The 24,262-nt window shown below is 29.4% G+C and overlaps 1 protein-coding gene and 1 long non-coding RNA gene across 3 annotated transcripts; both read right to left on the reverse strand.

Annotated features, from left to right (window-relative positions):
* Window positions 1-7,310: 7,310 nt before the first annotated feature.
* LOC133030163 (uncharacterized) lies at window positions 7,311-10,774 on the reverse strand. 2 transcript variants are annotated; one of them, XR_009684011.1, is made up of 7 exons: window positions 10,100-10,774; window positions 9,837-9,967; window positions 9,214-9,296; window positions 8,710-8,964; window positions 8,313-8,444; window positions 8,167-8,232; window positions 7,311-8,009 (listed from the first exon to the last, which is right to left on the reverse strand). It is a non-coding gene; the product is annotated as an uncharacterized LOC133030163 (long non-coding RNA). The 2 variants fall into 2 exon arrangements; XR_009684010.1 differs by having other exon boundaries at window positions 7,311-8,232; window positions 10,100-10,772.
* A 2,711-nt stretch (window positions 10,775-13,485) lies between these two features.
* On the reverse strand, window positions 13,486-17,815 carry LOC133030415 (WAT1-related protein At1g70260-like). Its single transcript, XM_061103152.1, has 7 exons — window positions 17,586-17,815; window positions 17,403-17,468; window positions 15,732-15,848; window positions 15,337-15,595; window positions 14,109-14,273; window positions 13,842-13,993; window positions 13,486-13,739 (listed from the first exon to the last, which is right to left on the reverse strand). The coding sequence occupies exons 1-7, from the start codon at window positions 17,813-17,815 to the stop codon at window positions 13,529-13,531; spliced, it is 1,200 nt and encodes a 399-aa protein (XP_060959135.1). The 3' UTR covers window positions 13,486-13,528.
* Window positions 17,816-24,262: the final 6,447 nt, after the last annotated feature.

The raw sequence follows: 24,262 nt of genomic DNA on the forward strand, positions 1-24,262 counted from the left end.
CCCTCTTTAATATTCAATTCTTTTAGTTTATTAATGGATTCTTGTGTAGCAGGAACATTTGGAATGACACCAAGTGCCTCTCTAAATGTACTATCAATAATTCTCGATTCTTGTTCTTGTTCTAGACCAGTGACGGTGACAATATAAATATTGACAATAAAGTATTTAAAGGCCGCAAAAGGAAGATTGTTAATATGAATGTCAATGTAATTATTTATTTGGGTAGTAAGTATGGATCCTGCAATTGGATCTGTCACACCTATTCCAAATAGAATAAGTCTTGTGACGTCAGATTGATATGAAAAATATGTGGCATGACTAACTATAGTGGATTGATTTATGTTCTGAATAATGTGTTCAGAAGGACGTACTTCATTGCAAAAGTTTACCTTAAACACCAAGTACTTATTATCTTGTTCAAAGTGAAAGCTTTCTGGTGGAAGACTATTTGAGCAATCTAAATTTATACTTATATTGTAATCGGTATTTACCATCGCTATTGACATAATCAATAATTGAATAAATTTTGGAGAAGAGAATATTACTATTTGTTATCTAAGCGTGCGTTTATGTGGTTGTGAAGTTTTACGTTTTTTATCAAAATGTGTGATATATAGATGAAAACATAATATCTAATCCTATTAGGAACTAGGATACTTAAAAAAGAATAATGTAATATATTACCTAATCCTATTAGGATAATTAAAGAAATAATGTAATTTTATTTTTTGAAAGCAAATATTTTAATATTGTTAGTTTAGTTTGTTACGAAAAAAACGTTTTGATTGGTTCGATCTTATAAGTTCAAAATTAAAATTATTATTGTTAAGAAAAAAAATTATTAATGGAAAAAAAAAATCAACATAATTCATTTATTTATTTTTGAAAAAATCAAATTTTTTTTTTTTTGGCCACACCGTGGTTTCAGAAATATTTTCATTGGAAAAGCAAGATATATATATTTTTTTTGAAATATTTTTTATACAAAAATATCAATATATGCTTGGAAGATAAGAAACTATGTTGAAAATGGTATGTAATTCGATAGAGAAATTAGCTAAAGAATTAAGGAAAAGTTAAAGGCAAGTACTTACTTTGTTCCTATCATATTGGATTATGTCATGTTCTTCCACTAAAATTCTCTTTAATATCTACCAATCATTTAGCTCAATTTATTTGATAGTTTATATGATCATCTGAAGTAAAAACTAAAAACCATAAATGCATCATAATTATTTAATTAACAAAATTAGGGAACCATTTATCAAATTAGTAGTAATCAGTTTGTATATTCATAAAGCTTAATATATAGTTTCAACAACTTACTTACTCAGAGCTCAAAACCACTTCTCTGCTTCTCCTCAATTGTTCCCTTTGAGTCATTTTATTACACCCAATTAATAACTATACTCAGAGATTGCAATTATTTAAAAGATGACATTATTAGGAAAAATAAGTGTAACAGATCACTGAGAAATTTTATCAAACATTATGTGCGCATGTACCAAAATAAAGATAAAATTCAAACATGCAAAGTCAATGAGAATAATAAAGCATCTGAATTTATGTACCAAAATTTGAAAACAAATTCATTCAAGCTTGTCAATCCAATAGTTCCACCATTGGTGGCCACTGGCGGACCCAATGAAGGACCAGTGTGGGCTTAAGCCCTGAAAAAAATATTTCTTTTACTTTTTAACTAAAAAAAAATCTTTTAATTATTTTAATTGCCCACAACAAATGCGTAATAAAATGGGAGATCAATAGTTGAATGATAGTTTGACAGTATATCTCAAAAAGAATGTATTCAATGCTATTGACAACGAGCTTATTATTCATCGTTTTCAAAATCGCTTTCAAAACATGAAAAGTCATCGAGAACAACTCTAAAGATATGAGCTCAAAAATTGATATATTTACTAAAATTTTAGGATATTGAGTATGTTATATATTTTGAACATTGTTTTAGATTGCTTTTTTTTTTTTTTTTTTTTTTTTTTTTTTTTCTTTCTATTAGAAGACTTTTAGTGCTCGATATTTTATATCTTTTTAGTTGAAAATTGAAATATTAAATTGTGTTTTTATATTTACTTGTTTTTTTTGGAATATTTTTATATATGAAAAAAAATTTACACCCACCCTCCAATTAAATTAAATTCGGCCAAGGTATTAATGGAAAAGAAAAAGTTATTTCAAATAGCGCACCTCATCGAATGTCTCTATAGTAATCGTCGATCAATTGTCTGAGATTAAAATTGTTATTAACTTCAGGAAATTAATTGGAAATTTGAGAAATTGAGTGGAAGATGAGAGAAAATGTGAAAATTGTTGTAGTAATTTGGCAAGTTGTGTATGTATAATTTAATTAATTTTTTAAAATATGATTAAATAATAGTATAAACATTATTTGAGAAAAATGTAATGTATATTGTTTATTTCGAAATTTTTAATATAATATATATAATTAATTTTTCAAAAGAATTATTAATAAATTAAATGGAATTTTAATTTTAATGCATATAAAAATTTTAATGCAACTAAAAATTTGAAATAAGTAAATCAACACTATAAAATAATAAAATAAAACAAAATATTATGAAAATAAATATGTGAAACAACTAAATATTACAAATTTAAAATAAAATAATAAAAAAAATAAACCGTTAGTATAGATACAAATAAATATAAATAATCATTTAATATATATTAAATGTAATTAAATTAGATTGAGTTTTAATTGAATTTTTAAATTGACATCTAATAACCAATGTAATCTAATTAGAATACAACTATCAAATTTTTTATAATTAAATTGGATAAATCATGTCTACTCCTACTAAAATTTATATTTTATAGTCATACAAACAATCAGTTGCATATATAATACCAAAACAAAATGATTAGTGTGTCATATGTTGTGATTTTAGTTTTATGATTATTGTAAAAATAAAAATTAAATTTGATATTTTCAATATTTTTAATATTAAAATTATTAAAAATTAAAAGTCAAATCTGAATATTAATATTAAGAGTGACTTTTATCACCTCTAATGATTAACTATTAGGCACTATAATTATTGTCAACCCTAAAAATTCTTTTAGAGGCAACTTGCGTCAGCTAAGAATGATTCTTTAGTACTATTAGAGGCAACAAATGTCGCCCTTAAAGCACCAAAATACCAAAGTTTAACCTAAGTCACAAATAGAGTATTTTTCTCCATTATCAAATATCATTCCATTCCATGTCTACTCTCCCAAAGGAGAGAATGTCCCTACCCATCATCTTCAACAAAAACAACTTAGACTCTATCTTGAATTTAGACCACTTTTCTTTATGATTGCCAAGAATGCCAACAAAAATATCAACTTTTTCTTAATTTAGATTTTAAACTTTTCTAATATATATCACTACACTAACTAGCTAAGAAAACTAATAAGGCAACAAGAGAATAATAGGTGTGAGTTTGTTCACATTAAATGCCCTCAAATAAATAAAATACAAAAATCATTACTGATAACAAGTTTGATATGAAAATATAGAACAACCAGCCATTAAATTACAAACAAAAGTAATTTCATTATTGAGTCGACATGTGTGACAACATAGCAATAAATCATCATCCAAACAAGGCCACAACCTTCTCTTTCGTTCTGGAAATTGACACTCAAACAACTTTGGTACGAGAAAGTCATGATTTTGTGTAAGCCATAGTGAATTAGCTATCTCCTTCAATTTTTTTCGACATTCTAGCATTTGGGCACTTGTTTTAATATTGCCCAATAATTGTAACCCAAGCTTAGTACAACTTTGTTCTGATTCATCATCACTTTTATGATGATCTTCTTTGCAAATATAGATAATACCCATGAAATAAGAAGCTCCAAGGTGACCAGCATTGGCTGCCTTTTTCAACAATTCTAAACCTGATTCTTTTTTCTGGTGGAAGTTTAAGTAATCAATCTGTAAATATTAACAAATAAAAAAAAATTAGGAATGGAATTAAAAAAAGAAAAAAGATCATATATATGTTTATTATTCTAATAAAACAAAATTAGATGGACTACTCACTCACCACTCCTTGTCTATGCATAGCTTCTAAATTTTGACTGTGTAGGCATTTCATGAAGAGGGCAATTGCTTCCTTGCATAGGTATAGATTCCATGGATGACAAGAAAGCTCATCAAGTGATAATTTATTGTGAATATATTCATCATTATCTTTGGCTAGTTTATTGAATAATTTCCAACTGCACAAAAGAAATGACACAATACTAATTAAGTTTGAAATAAAATTATATATTTCATATTTGTATAATTTTATGCACATTATTTTTTTTAAAAAAAACAAATATTAATACAAGAGTAATTTACGGTATAATTCCAATTGTAAATAAATATTTAAGTTTTGAAAGTAATAATATTTAAGTTATAATTCTAAAATTTTTATAAGTACATGTTAAGTAAATTTTCACGTAGCAATTCTTGATTGATACATATCTTTAATTATTTTTTTTTTTAAAAAAATAGTTTAAACATACAAATAAAAAAATGACACATGAATAATGACTTGACATTTAACGATTAGATAACTACAGAGTTCCAGAAATATAACTTAAGTATTATTACCGCTAAAAATTAAACTTAAATTTTTATTTACAACCGAAAATTAAATTTAAGTACTTTTGCCTCAAATTACTCTTAATACAAATATATTATTTGTGATCTTATGTTTTACTCTTTTACTCATTTTGACTATTTTCAAAAGTATTTCGACCATGTATTTTTTAAAAAATTAAAATAAGCATAAAAAATAAATAAAAAAGAAGTTATATAGAGTTACCTTAATTTAGCATTGAAGAAATCAGAAATTGATGTAGCAGCAACATCGACTAATATATCCACAATTAAATCATTGGGAAGCCAATTAATATTCTTTATTGAATTAATTGGAAGACCATTATCATTCACTATCAATTTTAGGTCACTTTTGCTATTTTTCTGTATTTGCTTTGTTGAAGCTATACTTATTTTTGATGAGTCATTGTTTTTTCTCTTGATCGGTTTCATTATTTTGAGCCCTACATTATACGTACAAAAATAATAAGTTAACTAAAATAACCATATTCATATCATTAATTTCAAATAAAAGGATTGCATACATTTAATATTATATCAAAATATAGTAGCCATCTTCTCTTTAATGGAGAAAAACAAAAATCTTATATATGAAACCCATAAAATCCAACATTAGGAACAGGAAGAACAACTATTTTAAGAGTTATTTTAAATTCAACCATTTAGGTTCAATTTAATATTGTCAGTGCCTATAATTAGTATAACTATTAATGTGAAAAAATACATATATATTTGTAAAGTAGATAAAACATACCTGAAAGAAACCTATGAAAATAAGCTTAGTTGAATATTGATTGAAGAGATTGAGAAGTACGAATATTTCGAAATATATATATAAATATATATATATATATATATATATATATTTGAGATTATATTGATTGAGAAGAATGAATATTATGTTCATATATATAACTTAAGTAGAGGGACTAGTTATAATTAACGTTGGATTACTCCTACTTGGAATAGGAAATGTAGAGATAATATTATAGGATTCTTTTTCCTATTATAATTAGGATTTAGTAGTTACCTTCTTTAGATTTTATTAGTTTTGACCCATTACTAAATTTACCCAATGTTTTAATTAAAAGATTTTTCTTACGAGCAAACCCGGTTTTTTATGATCAAGTTATCTAAAAAAGTTACCCTTTTCTGTCCCAAAAAACAGGAAAAAAAAGATTACCATTTTGTCCAAAAAAAAAAAAGGTGTATTTATATATTTTGAATTTATATAAATCTTCTTTTGAATTTATTTGATTTTTGGAAATTTAAATACCAAATACGAAAGTAAAATCATATTTTGAATGTATTTGATTTTGGGAATTAAGTTTCTATGAGATTTTAGGAGATACCGGATCTATTATTGGAAATTAATTTGAGATATCTACAATTAAATATAACTTTTTATTTTATTTTATTTTAAAAAGTTAATTAAAGATAACTTTACTTCTTAATAATCTTATATAGTTGATTTCCATAACATTCAATCTATATCCCTCTCCTTTTTTTCACGCGTTTTATATTCTACATTTATAATAAATTAATTTATCATTATTAATTAATTATCAATATAAAATTTCTCAATAAATAAATAAATTCTTTGAGAGTTAATATAAATTAAATATGCATAATAAATAAATAATGTAATTACTTCAATTTTAAACATTAGCTACTCCCTTTTGTGAGCTCTACGTACACTTCGACTGAGATCTAAGCTCTCATCTTCAAAGACTCATTTCTTCTATATTATAATTAGGGAACAAAGCCGCGCTTCGCGCGGGTTCGACCCTAGTTTTGCAAACTTTATTTTAATCCTTTTCCTGAAGTTACTCGAGACACTGCGACATTTAATTGGCCATGAGTGAATATTTACTTAAGGAGATACAATCCGACATATTTAAGCGATTGTTCTTGACTTTTATTAACTTATGGTAAAACATAGTGCCAAAGGAAGTTGTCTTCTATTGAGTTTGAATGGCCACTTGGATTCATTTGGAAAAATGATTATTCTTGAAATAGTTACATTTTGACCAATATTTATCCCAGATATTATATTAGCTCCAATTGACCATTTACCAAGAACAATCAATCTTGTGTCATTGTATAAACGTTATGCTTGATTTAGATTTTTAAGGAGCATTACAGGAACACCTTCCTTTAGATGTATGTCATGATTGGGGATGCAATTAAATTTCAAATTATGTAAAAACTCAGCTGAATACAAAAAATCTTCTTCATTTGTGTTTATATTTGCTTTGCATATACTAAGCTGAAATAGGTGCTCCCTTCTCCCAGTATCACCTTCCTTTAGATGTATGTCATGATTGGGGATGCAATTAAATTTCAAATTATGCAAAAACTCAGCTGAATACAAAAAATCTTCTTCATTTATGTTTATATTTGCTTTGCATATACTAAGCTGAAATAGGTGCTCCCTTCTCCCGGTATCATATTCATAATGACCATTTTATTTTTTGGCGTTAGTATTGCTTTCTTTCAAATATATCTGGCCACTATTATTATACAATAGTGAAAGGTAGATAGCTTCGACTATAGAATTCATGGGATAACCATATGATTTTTTGTAGATGTTTGAAGAAATTTTGATAAATTCCCTACCATTGTCATAATATAATGAACCATCCCCAATCTACAACAACCATTTATGAAAAAAAATTATTATTATTATTATTATTATTATTATTATTATTATTATTATTATTATTATTATTATTATTATTATAACCAGTTTTATTTTTGCTTTATAATTCTCAATAGTTTTTAGTTCTATTGTTTCAAATTTGACAATAATAAAACTTGTATTTAAAACAATAGTATATCTCAATTAAGACATTAATAAAATAAAAAAAGTACTGTTAAACAATCGTTAAATAATTTAAAGACTAAACACTAAGAAATTCAAATAGTCTAGAGCTTTAACGGCCACATTAACAGTAAACAAACACAAATAGCCAAAAAGCTCAATATTCAACTATAAAACACATAAACGAAAATGGCATAAACACCCAACCACCACACAAATATTTGTTTATATTGTAATTTATTATTCTCCACATTTTGAAGATGCACATATTACTTTTACAATTGCTTCCTTCGGGTCAATAAGACAGTTTCTAAAAACAGACCAAAAAATAATAATTGATTCAATAATCTTACTTGCAGAATCAGACTTTGGCAAGAATGTAATCTGACATTTCACCATCCATAACAAACCTCTTGGTAGGTGGTTCTTGAAAAACAAAAAAAAAAAAAATAACGGAGAAACTATATCATGTATGATATTGATATAGTTCAGGATTTCTCCAATTTGTAAACATTAAAAAGAAATCCAAATTATGACTATATATGACCCCTAGAAAAAAAAAATCAAACAAAATAAATAAATAAAATTAGATTCTAAGAAGAATGCAATAAAAGACTAAAAGGGTTAAGTCAATAAGATGAACGTAGATAGAATCAGATTCTATTTTCATCATCATCTCAATATGCAGAATTTTAGAAGCACTTACTGTTGAGAGTTCAGCAGATAGTTGTTCCTCGTTTGCTAAAGCAGTATCTTTAGTTGAGCGTAATTCCTAGACATGATTAGAATTATAACATATATGATACCCAGCTAATAAGGAATGAGATGCAACATAATTTTGTATCTCAATACCTCCTCCAATGATGTTACTTTGCAAGCTTTGAATCATGCTTTCTCCACAACTCAATAGGATTGTCTACTTTGGATGTAAACTCATCATTAAGCCATGCATTATGTCTTTCGCCTTTCAAAGAGTTCTTTCTCCTGCTCACATTCAAATAAATGATGAAGAAGAAATAAATGATTTAAATCACTTTATCAAAAAAAAAAAAAATAAATAAATGATGAAGAAGAAATAAAAAGAGTTGAAAAATAATCACACCAAAATTAGTTCAGAAATTAAAAGAATTGAAAAATAAAAACCATACCAAAATTAGTGAATAAAAACCATACCAAAATTAGTTACGAAATCAAAAGAGTTGATAAACAAAAACCATAATAAATAAAAAAAATAGAACCCAAAAAAGACCTTAAATATATCTTTAAGAGGAGTAGCACCTTCGTCCCAACTGCGAGCGATTTGCAGTGTTCTCCCTTCTATTTTATTTTATTTAAAGCACACGCACACACTCATACATTACTACAATACCTGTTTCTTTAGGATTTCAAAGAAGGTCATCTTTTATAACGTATTTTAAACATACGGATTGCGCACTTTAACCCGAACCAAATTTCCAATCTTGATGACATCCAACTGCATTTCATCGTTTAGTATTTTTATAGCCTGCATTGAAATTATAGATGAACATTTAGGTGAATACCATTGAAAGTAAGCCTCACACATCAACATACATAAAATAAAAATAAAATTATAGTTATAATACGAATTCAAGAGAGAAAATGTATGGTAATCTCTATTTGAGCAAGAGGCACACTTCTTAGTTTAAATCAAGCAATATTAGTTTAACAAAAAATAAGTGGATGAACGTTTAATTTTAGCTATACAATCTGTCAAAAAGAGAAACACACTAACCTCAATTTCTAAGCTCTCAAATTCTGCTAAGATCGCTTCTTCGTCTTCTGCTGATAATTGCTCTCGCAAATTGCATTAAGCTCCTGCAGTGAAACAAATCCAATTATAAACTAAGAACGTTTTGAGAATAATGGTAAAAACTGACACCATATATCAGCAAAAATTTATACCATAATATTAAACGACAAAAATTTAAAAAACAAAAAAACAAAAAAAAAATCGTAATGGCAACTAAGGAAATAAAAAACAAATTGTTGTTATTTGAACTTTCCGGAGACCATAGGCATACTCGTCTACGAAACATCAAAAATTTGATCCTCACCAAGCACAATGTCATTGCATGAATTAACTCTGATTTTCTCTGGCTTATCAATTAATTGATTTTCATTCCCAACCAACCTTTACTTAAGCTTAATGAAGCAAATTCATAAAGCAATTGATACTAACAAAGATTAATAATAAAAAAGAAAACTCAATAAAAAAGTTAAAAGCACTGAAATTTTATCACAAGCCCAGAGCATGGCATTTGGCAGCAGGCCATTGATTACTATCATAAAGTTCCAGCTATTAACTCAAATGGGATGTAATTGAATATAGTTTTGAATGTTGCAGTTTGTGCTTACCAGAATCAAGTATGGACCTGCTCGTTACTGGGCAATTTTGTTTGTGTTTTGGTTTCTTATCTTTGGTATTTGGGCTTCTCAGACACATGGTACACATTCACCAAAGCCTCCCCTAGAGTTTGGTCTTAAGGCTTTTTAAATTAAATTTCCACCAACACCACACACACAAAGAAACAAATATCAAAACCACACAATCAACTACTTAATTACAAACAGCAAGAATCATATAAAATTAAAAAGATGATTAGAACTTGGCATATTACCAAACGATGCCATTTTGGATGCAGGGGCAGCCTCTTTCTCCGGTAATGCTGCTGTCTTAACATTATTAGATTCGTCAAATTTGGGTGGAATGGAAAAATTAAAGAGAGAAAGAGCAGAGAAGGCGAAATGAAAGGATCATTATATTCTGAAGGGTTTTTTTTCTCTGTCTAAGAAGATGGAGGCAAAATAAGAAATGAGATAAACGAAAAGACCTAAAGAAAATGAAACCTAAATCATTAAGACCCATTAAAAGTAATCAATTAATTAATAAAATAAAATTTAAATAAATCAAAAAATTAGAAATAAGTTAGAAAATTAAGAGGACAAAGATTAGAAAATAAGCATAAGTATGCTGTCACATGGAATGTTTAAAACCTTCCTTTATATATATATATATATATATATATATATTGATGTGTTTGCTCAAACTCATAATATATAGCTTAGCTCCAAATCTTCAAATCTATCCAACTACTATAAAATGATAAAAAATCCAATAAAAGGTTTTTCCAATTATAGCACAAAAACACACCTTCTATATCTTTATCTTTATTGTTTACACAATAGGACACATTTGTAGAAGATGTGTTTTTGTGCTATACTAGTATTTTCGTTTGTAATTATGAGAGACTCTTTTCGGTCAACCTCATAAGGGTTTAATCATTAGGCTCACGAAATGTCAAAGCTATATGTGTAATTAGGTAACAAGTTCATGAAAAATCTTCCACATGTACTTTTTGAGACAGCATATATAAAAATCTCCCTTTTAAACTAATAAAGTTATTTTTTTATATATATATTGAGCAATTTAGTTCATTGAAAACTAAAAGAAAGTGATGGGCACCACAGGAGGAGGATCCCTCCCTTTGACAAACACAGCACAATGGCTAGAAAGTCTAACACTTTTTGCTAGTTCATCAGCAACAACATTGCTCGAACGATTAAAGTAAAAGAAAGAAACATTAAAAAGGCTAGACAATAACTCATATGCTAAGTAGGGGGTGTAGATCTTCTTAATAATTCGAGCATCAAACAATATAGCAAAGTTATCTCAATTATTTTTCTTTGCCCAGTACTCTAAGGCCAAAATGATAGCATGTAAATCTCCATAAACTGCTGAAATTGTATGACAAACAACAGTATTACATGCCCAAATATCACTATTAGCTTGAATCATCACAGTTGCTAGCCCTACATCGACATCCAACATAAATCAACAATTTTGATTTATCCCCACCAGTAGTGTTATCGAGGATAGCTTGTAGAAAGTCAAAGACAACACCAGAATTAATAATTGTAGAAAAGATAAGAAATGTACCTGAAAACCAAACTTCTCATGTGTAAGGACATTCTTTGAAAAGATGAAGATTATAGATTCAATGCAATCCCTTGTGATAGAGGCTAAGGCACATTCTTTATCATTGAGGAAAAGAAGTCGTTCCTTTGTGCGCAAAGCTTCCTCCAGAATTCTCCACAACACCATACTAATGCAAATCGAAGGTGAAATGTTGGGTTTCCAAATGACCTTCCAAAGGTTTTTGGGTGGGCTGAACCTACAAGATTGATTACAGAAGTAAGCCAATCTAACATGAAACTCCCCCTATAATCACTTTTATATATGGCAGTTATATATCATATATTGTTATATTATTTTTTAATATAATAATATGTAGATTAAAATGTGGTAATATATAATATTATGTGAATAATATATATTAAGTGTGTATAGTAAATAAATGTGTAACCTATAACTTAACCTACACTTTTGTAACCTACATAGTAACTTGGAGAGGAGTTACAATTTGTTGTCATTTGTAACTCTTGTGTTGATCACATATTATTAGTGTAATAAAAGGGTTGTTACACAATTTGGTTTAAGGATTTCAAAATTATGATGATATAGTTGTTACAAAATGTAATACTCATTTATGGGAGAGAAATGAGGTGGTATTTTGAATCCTTAGAGTGATCATCTAAACACTATATAAAGGAGTCTAATGTGCTCATTGAGATGAAGTTTTTTATCAAAAAAGCACATTGCTAGAAAACCCTAAGGCTTGATAATTCCTAAAGCTATTTCCTAGAGAGTTCCCTTAGTGCTTAGAGATAGGGGGAAATAAGCTTTTGGACAAAGGTGTAATACCTTGTTCAAGTCATGGTGATCCCCACTAATCTACACTCAAGGTTGTGAGTGAGTGTATACATATATATTATTCTCTTGTTATATATACATATATTATATTACATGCATGTGTTGTAATCTTCTCTTCTACCTTTCATATATATATATATATATGTAATATATAGTGTATATATATGTATTGTAACATATATTTAATCAAATCTCTTTTATTGTCCTTGTATTATTTTTACAATTGAGTTGTATATATCTTGGTTTATCTTCCATTGTAATAATATCTCTAACATATATGTCATTAATTTCCATGGTTTTTTTTTTTTTTTTTTTTTTGAATATGGAATTTCTATGGTTTGATACCCGGCCTGTTTTATAATATATTTTGTCAACAGACTTAATTCTCTAATATCAAAAGCTATTAATTTTGATGAAAATCTGGTTTCGAATATTGCCATACATATGATTTAACAGCATTAATGAATTAACCTTTCTTTTGGCTAATCATATATATTCTGTATGAACTGCTTAAAAGATTGGATCATTTGTTATATTTTTTAACTATAAAAAAGTGACTCGGTATATATATATATTGGATTACTTTTCCTTCGTTTAGTCTTATTATTGGATTTGATTGTAACCTTTGATTATATAATTTATATTACATTATAAAGGTGTGTCTTGAGTAGGAATTCAAAGTACGAGAGCTTATATATATTGATCCCTCAAAGTGGAATGATTGATTGATTTGGTTTGTAGCTTTCTACTAACTAATTCAATTATAATTATAGTTGTTAATTATCCTCTTTGTAATTTTTAGAGATTGATGTATTTGTGCTTAAAAATATATGCACATATATATGGTACTTATATATATATATAAATACACTCTTAATTATACAAGGGTACTAGAGGCACATATACGGTCCACTAGTTCATTATTAGGGACCCTGCATGTATACTTTTGTAGCCTCTTCAAAAATTACAAAAAAGAAAGTTTTACAAAGAATAAAAAGCCTACAAAAAACGGGCTTTATATCTTCATTATTCAATCATATATACAATACATGCACACACACGTACCAAAAACAAAACGAGAGATATTCAAAGAATCAAAGATCGTCAATCGATTGATAAAATATTATTCGATCATCATCTTGATATTATGAAGAGAAAAAAGAAAAACTACTTTATTATATATATATATATATATATATATATATATATACACACAAAATGAGGTTGCTTCGATCTTCCCAATAATAATATGAAGAGATCAATAACCTTATTATTATTATTGGACGTAATTTTGTTGTGGTTTTAAGAGAGGAGTTTTGACGTTATAATTCTCATCATCATCATCAACATCATTATGCTCTTGTGGAGGTGACTCAACATCATATTGTTTAGTATTATTACTATTAGTACTCACTTCATCTTCATGGTTTAGTTGACCCCACATCACTGTAAAGTACCCCATTCCAACTATAGCCGTTCCAATCACACTACAATAATATTATTTTATATACAATTAGTACGTACGTACGTATGCAAATTAATTATGAGAATCTTTTCAATTCATAATAATATAAAATTAATAATAATACCTTCCGTAACAAAGAGTACTAGCAGGGAGGCTAGTACCAAAAATAGTGGCAAAAACAACACCAAAGGGCTTGAACATAGGCACATATAGTGGACCTTTCATCCTCATGCACCACAGATGAACACAACTTCGGATTATACCCATAAAGCTTGCCTATATAATACGCATAATTAATAAGTCAATATGCATGCATTCTTTTATTTGCCTGAATGTGGTTGGTCAAAGTGAAACAAGTATATATATATATATTATAATATTATTGACTTACTGTTAGAACAATAAGGAGGAGTTCGGTGCTGTTAAGGTTTAGCTTCCAAGCATTTAAGTCTGTTTCGAAGATTAGGGCTGAAAGTAAAGCAGATTGGAGTGTTCCAATGGTGCTGTAAAACGATGCCACTTTCATCACTTGTGGGTATTGTTTCACAGTTCCAGCCTGATCACACCATTTTAATATATTATTATTATTATTATTATTATTATTATTATTAATCTTCATTATTTCTAGCTGTATATATATATATATATATATATATATATATATTATGAGTAATATATTGATACATAAATTTATAGAATAATATATATAGTCTACATAACCCTTAAAAGGTTACATATTTGACATTTAGAAGAGTTTATAAGACTGTTTAATTTATACAAGAAAATAGTTGCACGCATAGTTAGTTCAATATTTGAAGCTTATACCAACACTGTAAACATTTTTTACATTTTTAAAAATTTACTAAACAATATCATAAAAAAAAATTCTTAGATATATAGGGGTACGTATATTATTATGTGTTTTTCTAAATTTATATATATACACATCAAAATATACTCCATGTTATTTTAGAAAGTAATTTGCGGCATATATAAATACTTAAATTTAATTCTCAGTTGCAAATAAATACTTAAGTTTAATTTTTTTTTTTTTGTAATAATACTTAGGTTATAATTTTGGAACTTCTGTAGGTATCTGGTTAAATAAATTGCTACGTGTCCCTAATTGGTCCAAGTCATTAAATTTTTATTATTTAAACAAATTAGTTCAAATATACTAATAAAAAAATGACACGTGGATATAATGGCTTAACATATAACGGTTAGGTACCTACAGAGTTTCAGAAATATAATAGGTATTATTACCGCTAAAAATTAAACGTAGATATTTATAATTTGCAACTGAGAGTTAGACCTAAATATTTATGTCGCAAATTACTCTATTTTAGTTGTAAACATACTTTTCAGTCATCTAATTAATAAGACGCGCGATATTCAGAGTTTAAAAAAAGATAAATTTTGAAAAATATCAGTAGTGTCTAATACTTCTTAAAATGTCATGTATTGACACAATTAAATATTAAGTCTTATGTAATATAATATAATATCTTTATGAAATATCACTAACAAATTGGCAAGGCATCATTTCTAGGTGGTGTTTTTGTCTAATAATAATACTCTTTAAAAAATATTATGATTTTTTAATAATGTTTTGGTACCTGAAGAGTGTTCCAAAAGGCAACACATAAATTAGCAGCTGCCAGTAAAAGGCCACCAAGAAGCCAATACTGTGGATTATTTGTGGAAAAGATTAAAAATTTCTTGGCTGCAGAGAGCATAGGTAGATGGAGAGATGATGAAGAGTTTTTAATAAGTGGACCCTTGTACAATTCCACCATTGTTGCTCCAACCAATGATACTATTGTACCACATACTTTTGTTTGGAAGCTCCTACTTCTCCAATCTACTTTTGTTGTTCTGTATAATAATATTAATTAAATCACATAAATATACTATGTAAATAAATGACCTCATTGATTATAACAAAAACTAACTTTGATATATATATTTAATCTAGTTTATTATTTAATTGGGGAAAAATATAAATATATACCTGAGGAGTATAGAGAGTAAGAAAGACAAAGATGGAAAGGTGAGACCCATGGCACAAACAACAATTGGAGAACTGTAAGATAGGCCCAAAAATGCCAGGTTTTGAGGTATAGTGATCCTACAAATTAACAAAACACACACACACAAAAAATATTAGTGTAATATATAATATTTGGAAAATATATTTATATTTACTTGAAATTAAGTATTGTGTGTTAAAAAAAATAAGAATGGTTATATGTGATATATGTTGAAAAAACAAATTAACAAAACAACAAAAATATCATTAGCTAGGTCGTAAACGACAAAAAGAAAAGAAGGAAAAAAAAAAACCAATAATTAAAAGAAAATCTTATTGTTTGAATAATTGATTCACCTTTGTGTGTGATTATGTAAATATTAATTTAATAATTATTATTTTTTTAAAGAAAATGGAGATATATAAATTAATAAAACAAAGTCTATTTACATATATAATTATATACAGGGCCGGCCCTGAAAATATATGGGCCCAAGACGAATTAAATTTTGGGGCCCTCAAAAATATATAAAAAAAAAATTAAAAGAAGAGTGTCATAGGATTTGAACTCATGACCTTGGACTTTATGCCATCCACCTCAACCAACTAAGCTATAAATATTTATTGCTTATAATACACTTAAATTTTACTTAAATAAAAGCCTAATAATTTTTTTTATTTTTTTATTTCGGGCCCCTGGAAAGTGTGGGCCCTAGGCACGGGCCTAGCCCGCCTATGCCTAGGGCCGGCCCTGATTATATAGCAGAATTAATAAGAATGAAATCCTAATAGCACATTTACGGGGCATTATACTTACCGTTACTATGAAATGACGTCATATAAATAACAATGTGTATTAATCTTAATTAACTCGTGTGGTCCCTTCCTAATAATATAAATAACTAATTTTATACATGTGTATTATAAGATTGTGAAATTGAAATTTAAATATGTATCTAACATTACTTATATAAATATTAAGGTTGGTTAATATTGATCTAAATTGTTAGTAAAATATATATACATATAAAAAAGGGAAAATATCTATTTAACTTTAATTTTACACCTAGATCTAGATGTAATATTTTATTTTGATACGTTTTTGTCCTCATTTATAAGAAAAAAAAAAAGCATAAATCTATCGATGGTGATTAATTTACTCAGCTAAATATAAAAATCATTAATCGATGGCATGGGTCCAAAGGTTCACGATATCACTTGATATAAATATACCAGAATATTCATAAGTAATTAAGATCTTAATGGAATCCAATCCACTAGACTATAGCAAATATATATTACTGGAATAATAATCACATGTATTATGTATATTCTCTATCTAATTATGCCACTATTCCATGAACGGGGCCGCCAAAGAATAATAAAACAAAGTGTTCTACTCAAATTGATCAAAAAAAAGCTCTATATAATTATGTATTAACGTCAATTTAATTTGTACAGGTTAATTTATTTTCATCATCACATTATTTCACGTTTAATTTCCTCCCATTAATTATATTACTATGCTAGCTGATTTTCAGTTCATGATGATTTATAGTGCATGCATGAAATCTAGCTAGCTAGAGAGCTAGCTAGCTTACGTGCATGAATACAGTATATATATATATATATATATATATATATATAACTAACCCTGTTAATCCGAGAAGGAAGATTCTCAGAAAGAAGTTTAAGTTGAATATTGGCTCTTCATCAGTTCTGCACAAAATTATTAACAAACAATTAACAATAATACATGAATAATATATAAAACAATTACAATATATATATATATATAGAGAGAGAGAGAGAGAGATAATAAGAGGTAATACGTACTTGTCGTTGCGATGGTAAAAGAAAGAAAAAGGTAAGAGGAAAATAGAAGAAAGAGCATGTGTGTAAACCACAAAAACGAATGGACTCATCCCATTAGTGATAACTGTCTTAGCCCAAATGGTTAAGATGATAGTGCAACCCTCCATTGTCACCATTGCTCCAAATGGTATACATTCCAACAACTTTTTAATAAAATTATTACCACCTTTAATATTCCCCAACACCACCATCTTCAATAATAATATATATATATATATAATCTTATATATTCAGAAAATAGAGAGAATGATATTGTAATAAGTGGAGTTTCTGATCTAGATTTATATAACTCTCTCTATTGATTTTATTTTTTTGTGTCTTAAAGTTTATGTGTCAAACTTATTCCCTTTTATATAAATGGGTAAAGGTAGGTGAAGCTAGGAAACGTTGGTTTATGAGTACCAAAAGGGCAACCCTTCGTTATATGGGGAAGCTATTTTTTGATTTTTGAGTTTTGAGTTTTTGAGTTTTTGAGTGGATGTGGCTACTTGGATTCAACCTCTCCATCTATATAAAACAATTATATCTATTACTATGCACAAGCCTATGTAGCTATGACGTTTTCATTTTAATAATTAATAATCAGATTCTTCTGTTTCTTTTATAATATATGCATGCCAATGCCATTAGGTAGAGAATTTGTTATTTGCTATAAATCAGTGTAGTACTACCAGTCCAACACCATAATAATAAGGCGGCAATAGTATTAGTACTAATTAGTTGTTTTCTATAATAATTTACTGATTAAAATGTATGAAACCCCATGATTATACAATTATTATAGGAACACCTGTTAGACTTTTTATTTGGGCTTACATTAAATTTTATTGGTTTTATTAAAACTTGGGTTGATTGGATAGTTCTTTGCTGTGTTAGCCCATGTTGTTGGTGATCAATTGTTAATGGGCTTAGCATCTGTGAGTAAAGTCTAGGTGAAGCAGAAGTGTGGGCTTTTCTAGTTGACTGAAGCCTTTGATGAGCGAGCCCGGCCAACTAGGGTTTTGTAGCTAAGTCCCCTCCCTAACTCTATAAATACATATTGTCTCATCACAATTGTATACCTTTTGATAATCAGAGAAAATAAACTGCTTCTGATTTAGAGATCTAGGGAGGAAGACTTAGTTGATAGTATTGCACTATCAAATTGGAGTAACTGCTGTGGATCAATCAGAGATAATTGCTATGGATCAATCAGGTACACATACCTAATTATTATATCTTATTATTGTGTTCTATGTTATATACAAATAGATCTTGGGTTAATTGTTAATTTAATTTTTGAATTTTTTCAGTCTCCTTTTCTGTGAACAACAATAATGCTTCCATCCATATTTTGAATGCTTCCAACTACAAGACATGGAAACGAGATGTGGAATTTACTTTAGGCATAATGGATTTGGACTTGTGCCTACGAGAAGAAAAACCTGTCGATCTTGCGACTCCGGTACCGCCGAGAGAACTCATCATGCACAATGGGAAAAGTCAAGTCGTCTTAGTCTTCTTACTATGAAAAGATCCATTCACGAACATCTATTGAGTGGTTTGCCGGAGACTACAAATGCCAAAGAGTTTTTCAATGCTTGTAGAAAAATTATACGACAACGGTGAAAACGGCGAAGAAATTTGGACATCTTATGGATGAAATGACAACCATTAAGTATGATGAATTAAAAGGAGTGCGAGATTTTATTCTGAAATTGGTGAATATTCAGTCCAAGTTGAAAGATCATAATATTCCTCTTCCTGACTCTTTCATTATTCATCGAGCTCTTCATGCTCTTCCTGCCTCTTTCAGCCTTATCAAGACAGCCTACAACACTTACAATCAAACATGGACTATCAGCGATCTAATTTCTCAGTGTGTAGCTGAAGAAAGCAAGCTTAAAAGGGAGAAGAATGAATCTGCTAACTATGTTTCTCACCTCAAGCCCAACAAAGGAAAAGGAAAATTCAAGAATAAAAATGATGGTGCTACTAAACAGAATGGTAATGGTAAGGAGCATAAGAATAAACAGAAGAATAACAACAGAAAGTCCAAATACTCTAACGTAAAGTGTTACTTTTGTGAAAAATTGGGGCATCGGAGAACAGACTGTCACAAATTTAAGACTTGGTTAGAAAAGAAGCAAGCACAATCAGGTAATCCATTGGCATGTGTTTGTTTTGAATCTAATCTAGTTGATGTTCCTATTGATTCTTGGTGGTTAGACGGTGGTGCTCTTGTTCATGTTTCGCTTCCTTACGGGGGCTAAGGGATCTCAGGAAGCCAAGTGAGAGGGAGTCCAAGCTTAAAGTGGGCAATGATGTTGGAGTTGACGTTATCTATGTTGGAACATTTATTCTTGAATTACAGTCTCGTGATAAGATTATTCTGAACAATATTTTTTATGTTCCTACTTTTAAAAGGAATTTAGTTTCGCTTCCGCTTTTGGTTAAACAAGGATATTCTTTTCATTTTGCAAATGATAATGTTGACATTATGCTTGACTCTCGAATTATTGGAAATTGCTTTTATTCTGATGGTCTTTACAAGTTGTCATTGGCTCCTTTAGATTCCTCTTTTAATGTTGTGAATACGTGGGTAAAAGACCTCATATTAAGGAAACATCCTTATTGTTATGGCACAAAAGATTGGGTCATATTTCCGGAGAAAGGGTTGATCGTTTAATTAAATACGAAATACTTCCTCCTCTTGATGCTTCGATTGGGATACTTGTGTTGATTGTACTCGTGGAAAATTGACTAAAACAAGAAAGAACGCAAATCGCGATCAATCTTTATTGGAAATTATCCACACAGACATCAGTGGTCCTTATTCCACCACGTTGTGCATAAATAAGTATTTTATCACTTTTATCGATGATTTTTCTCGTTATGGATTCACCTATTTAATTAAAGAAAAATCTGACGCCCTTGATAAACTCAAAATTTTTCGAAATGAGGTTGAGAAACAATTAGGAAGAGTCATCAAAGTTGTTCATTCTGATCGTGGAGGAGAATACTATGGTCGTTATACAGAATCTGGACAACACATGGGGCTTTTTGCTGAGTACTTACAAGAAAATGGTATAGTTGCTCAATACACTATGCACAGTTCACACGAGCAAAATGGCGTTCTTTGAAAGGAGAAATCGCACTCTCATGGATATGGTTAGAAGTATGATGAGTAGAACAAATCTTCCCGAGTTTTTATGGGGTGAAGCACTTATGATTTGCAACTTATATTTTAAATCGTGTTCCCGGTAAATCTGTTCCCAAGACCCCTTTTGAGTTATGGGTAGGCGGAAGCCTAGTCTTAATCATCTTCGAGTATGGGGTTGTCCAGCTGAAGTAAAGATTTATGATCCTAATTTGAAAAAGTTAGATCCGAGAACAAATCGCTGTTATTTCATTGGTTATCCAATGCGCTCAAAAGGCTATCGCTTTTACTGTCCCACTCGTGGTACGCGAATTGTTGAATCTCAGACTGCTAAATTTCTGGAATTTGATGTTGCTGAGAAAATTCCTTCAACATCTCTTGAAATGGGGGAGTCCTCTAAAGGAATTTGTATTCCTATATCATTTTCAAGAGATGATAATAGTAGTCTCCATCCTACTCCAGTTGGTAATGCTCCCATTGTTGATGAATACATTGCTCCCGATATCGAAGATGATGAAGGTCCTATTATTGATGAAGGGCCTATTAATGATGAAGCTCCTATTGTTAATGAGAATCCTGTTATTGAAGAAATTCCAGTTGTGGAAGATGTTATTCAAAACAATGATCAACAAAGAGAAGTCATTCCAGAAGTACCTCCTCTAAGAAGATCTCAGAGACAAAAGAAGTCAACAAAGTGTCATGATAATTTTGTTTATCTTGGAGAAGGAGAATATGATATTGATCATTTTGTGGATCCTGTCACTTTTAGTGAAGCACTTAATAGTCCACAATCTTCAAAATGGTTAGCAACTACGGATGATGAGATCGACTCCATGAAGAAAAATGGTGTATGGGAGCTAGTTTTATTACCTGATGGTTTTAAACCAATAGGTTGTAAGTGGATTTTAAAGGCTAAAAGGGATAAAAAGGGATGATTGAAAGGTTTAAAGCGCGTTTAGTGGCTAAAGGCTTTACTCAAAGAGAAGGTATTGATTACACTGAAATTTTCTCACCTGTTTCCACTAAAGATTCATTCAGAATTATTATGGCTTTAGTTGCGCATTTTGATTTAGAGTTGCATCAAATGGATGTTAAAACTGCTTTTCTGAATGGAGAATTGAATGAGGAAGTATATATGTCTCAACCTGAAGGCTACAAGGAGAAAGGAAAAGAACACTTAGTTTGCAAGTTGAAACGATCGATTTATGGTCTCAAACAGGCATCTCGCCAGTGGTACTTGAAGTTTGACAAGGTTGTGACATCGTTTGGTTTCGTAGAGAACAAGTTTGATCAGTGTATTTATATGAAGATCAGTGGGAGTCGTTATATTTTTCTTGTTCTTTACGTAGATGACATTTTACTTGCCAGCAGTGATTTGTCACTACTAAATGAGACCAAAAATTTTCTGTCTTCCAATTTTGATATGAAAGATCTTGGAGAGGCATCCTATGTTTTGGGGATTGAGATCCATCGTGACAGGAATCGAAAAGTTCTTGGCTTATCTCAAGAAGCTTACATTACTCGTGTGCTCAAAAGGTTCAACATGGATTTGTGTAAAGCTGGTTCGTTCCTATTACGAAAGGGGACAAGTTCACTAAGCGGCAATGTCCTAAGAACGACTTGGACAGAGGAGCAATGAAGAACATCCCTTATGCAAGTGTAGTAGGGAGTTTGATGTATGCTCGGGTTTGCACTCGACACGACATAGCTTTCGTAGTCAATGTTCTTGGGAGATATTTATCGATCTGGTCTTGATCATTGGGTTGCGGCCAAGAAAGTTTTGAGATATTTGCAAAGAACGAAGAGTTTTATGCTTGTGTATAAGCATGTTGACAATCTTCGAGTTGTTGGTTATTCGAGATTCGGATTTTGGTGGTTGTGTAGATGATTTAAAGTCAACTTCGGCTATATTTTCACCTTGGCGAGTCTGCTATTTCTTGGAAGAGTATCAAACAGACTTTGATCACATCATCTACTATGTATGTTGAGTTTGTTGCATGTTATGGGGCATCTTTGCAAGCTTTGTGGCTGAAGAATTTTATTTCGGAGATACGAGTGGTTGATTCTATTTCCACACCTATGCTAATCTATTGTGATAATGATGCTGCTGTTTTCTTTTCAAAGAATAACAAGATTAGTAGTGCTTCTAAACATATGGAAATAAAGTATCTCAGCATCGAGAGACTTGGTCAAGAAAGGAGACATTGTTATTGAAAATTGCAAGACCGAGTCGATGTTAGGCGATCCTCTAACCAAAGGGTTAAGTGCCGTCTTGTTTAATAAACATGTTGTTAATATGGGCATTTTAGAATCTTTTGATCTTTTGGGTTAGTGGGAGTTTTGTTTTCTGTTTGTTTTTAGAAATTATTATTTATAATTTTCTGAATAAAGTTATGAACTACATTTTATGTTTCAATATTTTTTATTATTGAATGGATATGTTTTCAATTATGTTTTGTTATATTCTCGAGAATGATTGAATTGAAAGCATGTGGTTCATATTGTTGTGATCATTGTCTTTTAAATTTATTTGCTTATTGACAATGATATGTTGTTGGCTTAATTATTTAAGCAAGTTTAGTGACAACTTACTTATTTTAAGTGGTGTATGTTTAATTTCACTGGCTTATTTATTAAGCATCACGGTATCAGTAAAATTGAGGACTGATAAGGATATTATGTTATTTTAAATTGATCACATGTTGAACATAATTCCTTACCACACTACTAGACTTATTGACCATGTCGATTTAATACTTTGGTATTTGTGATTATGAATGTCTTTTGTTGAGCTAAAAACAATATGACTGTCATAGTTCATTATCAAAGGTTAAATTGGACCGGTATGTTGAGATGCTTTATCGAGAGAACTATCGGTTTTTAAAGTGGCCACAAATGTTTTCCTGTTGTTCAACCCATGAGTCGTTTTCAAACAAAATTATTTTGATATATAATATATATATGTATTAAAATCAATGTAGCCCAAGTGGGAGAATGTTAGACTTTTTATTTGGGCTTACATTAAATTTTATTGGTTTTATTAAAACTTGGGTTGATTGGATAGTTCTTTGCTGTGTTAGCCCATGTTGTTGGTGATCAATTGTTAATGGGCTTAGCATCTGTGAGTAAAGTCTAGGTGAAGCAGAAGTGTGTGCTTTTCTAGTTGACTGAAGCCTTTGATGAGCAGGCCCAGCCCAACTAGGGTTTTGTAGCTAAGTCCCCTCCCTAACTCTATAAATACATATTGTCTCATCACAATTGTATACCTTTTGATAATCAGAGAAAATAAGCGCTTCGATTTAGAGATCTAGGGAGGAAGACTTAGTTGATAGTATTGCACTATCAAATTGGAGTAACTGCTGTGGATCAATCAGAGATAATTGCTATGGATCAATCAGGTACACATACCTAATTATTATATCTTATTATTGTGTTCTATGTTATATACAAATAGATCTTGGGTTAATTGTTAATTTATCTAACAACACCTACTATTTGG

The sequence above is a fragment of the Cannabis sativa genome, chromosome 8 (genome assembly GCF_029168945.1).
Source record: "Cannabis sativa cultivar Pink pepper isolate KNU-18-1 chromosome 8, ASM2916894v1, whole genome shotgun sequence".
In the NCBI taxonomy this organism is placed as follows: Eukaryota; Viridiplantae; Streptophyta; class Magnoliopsida; order Rosales; family Cannabaceae; genus Cannabis; species Cannabis sativa.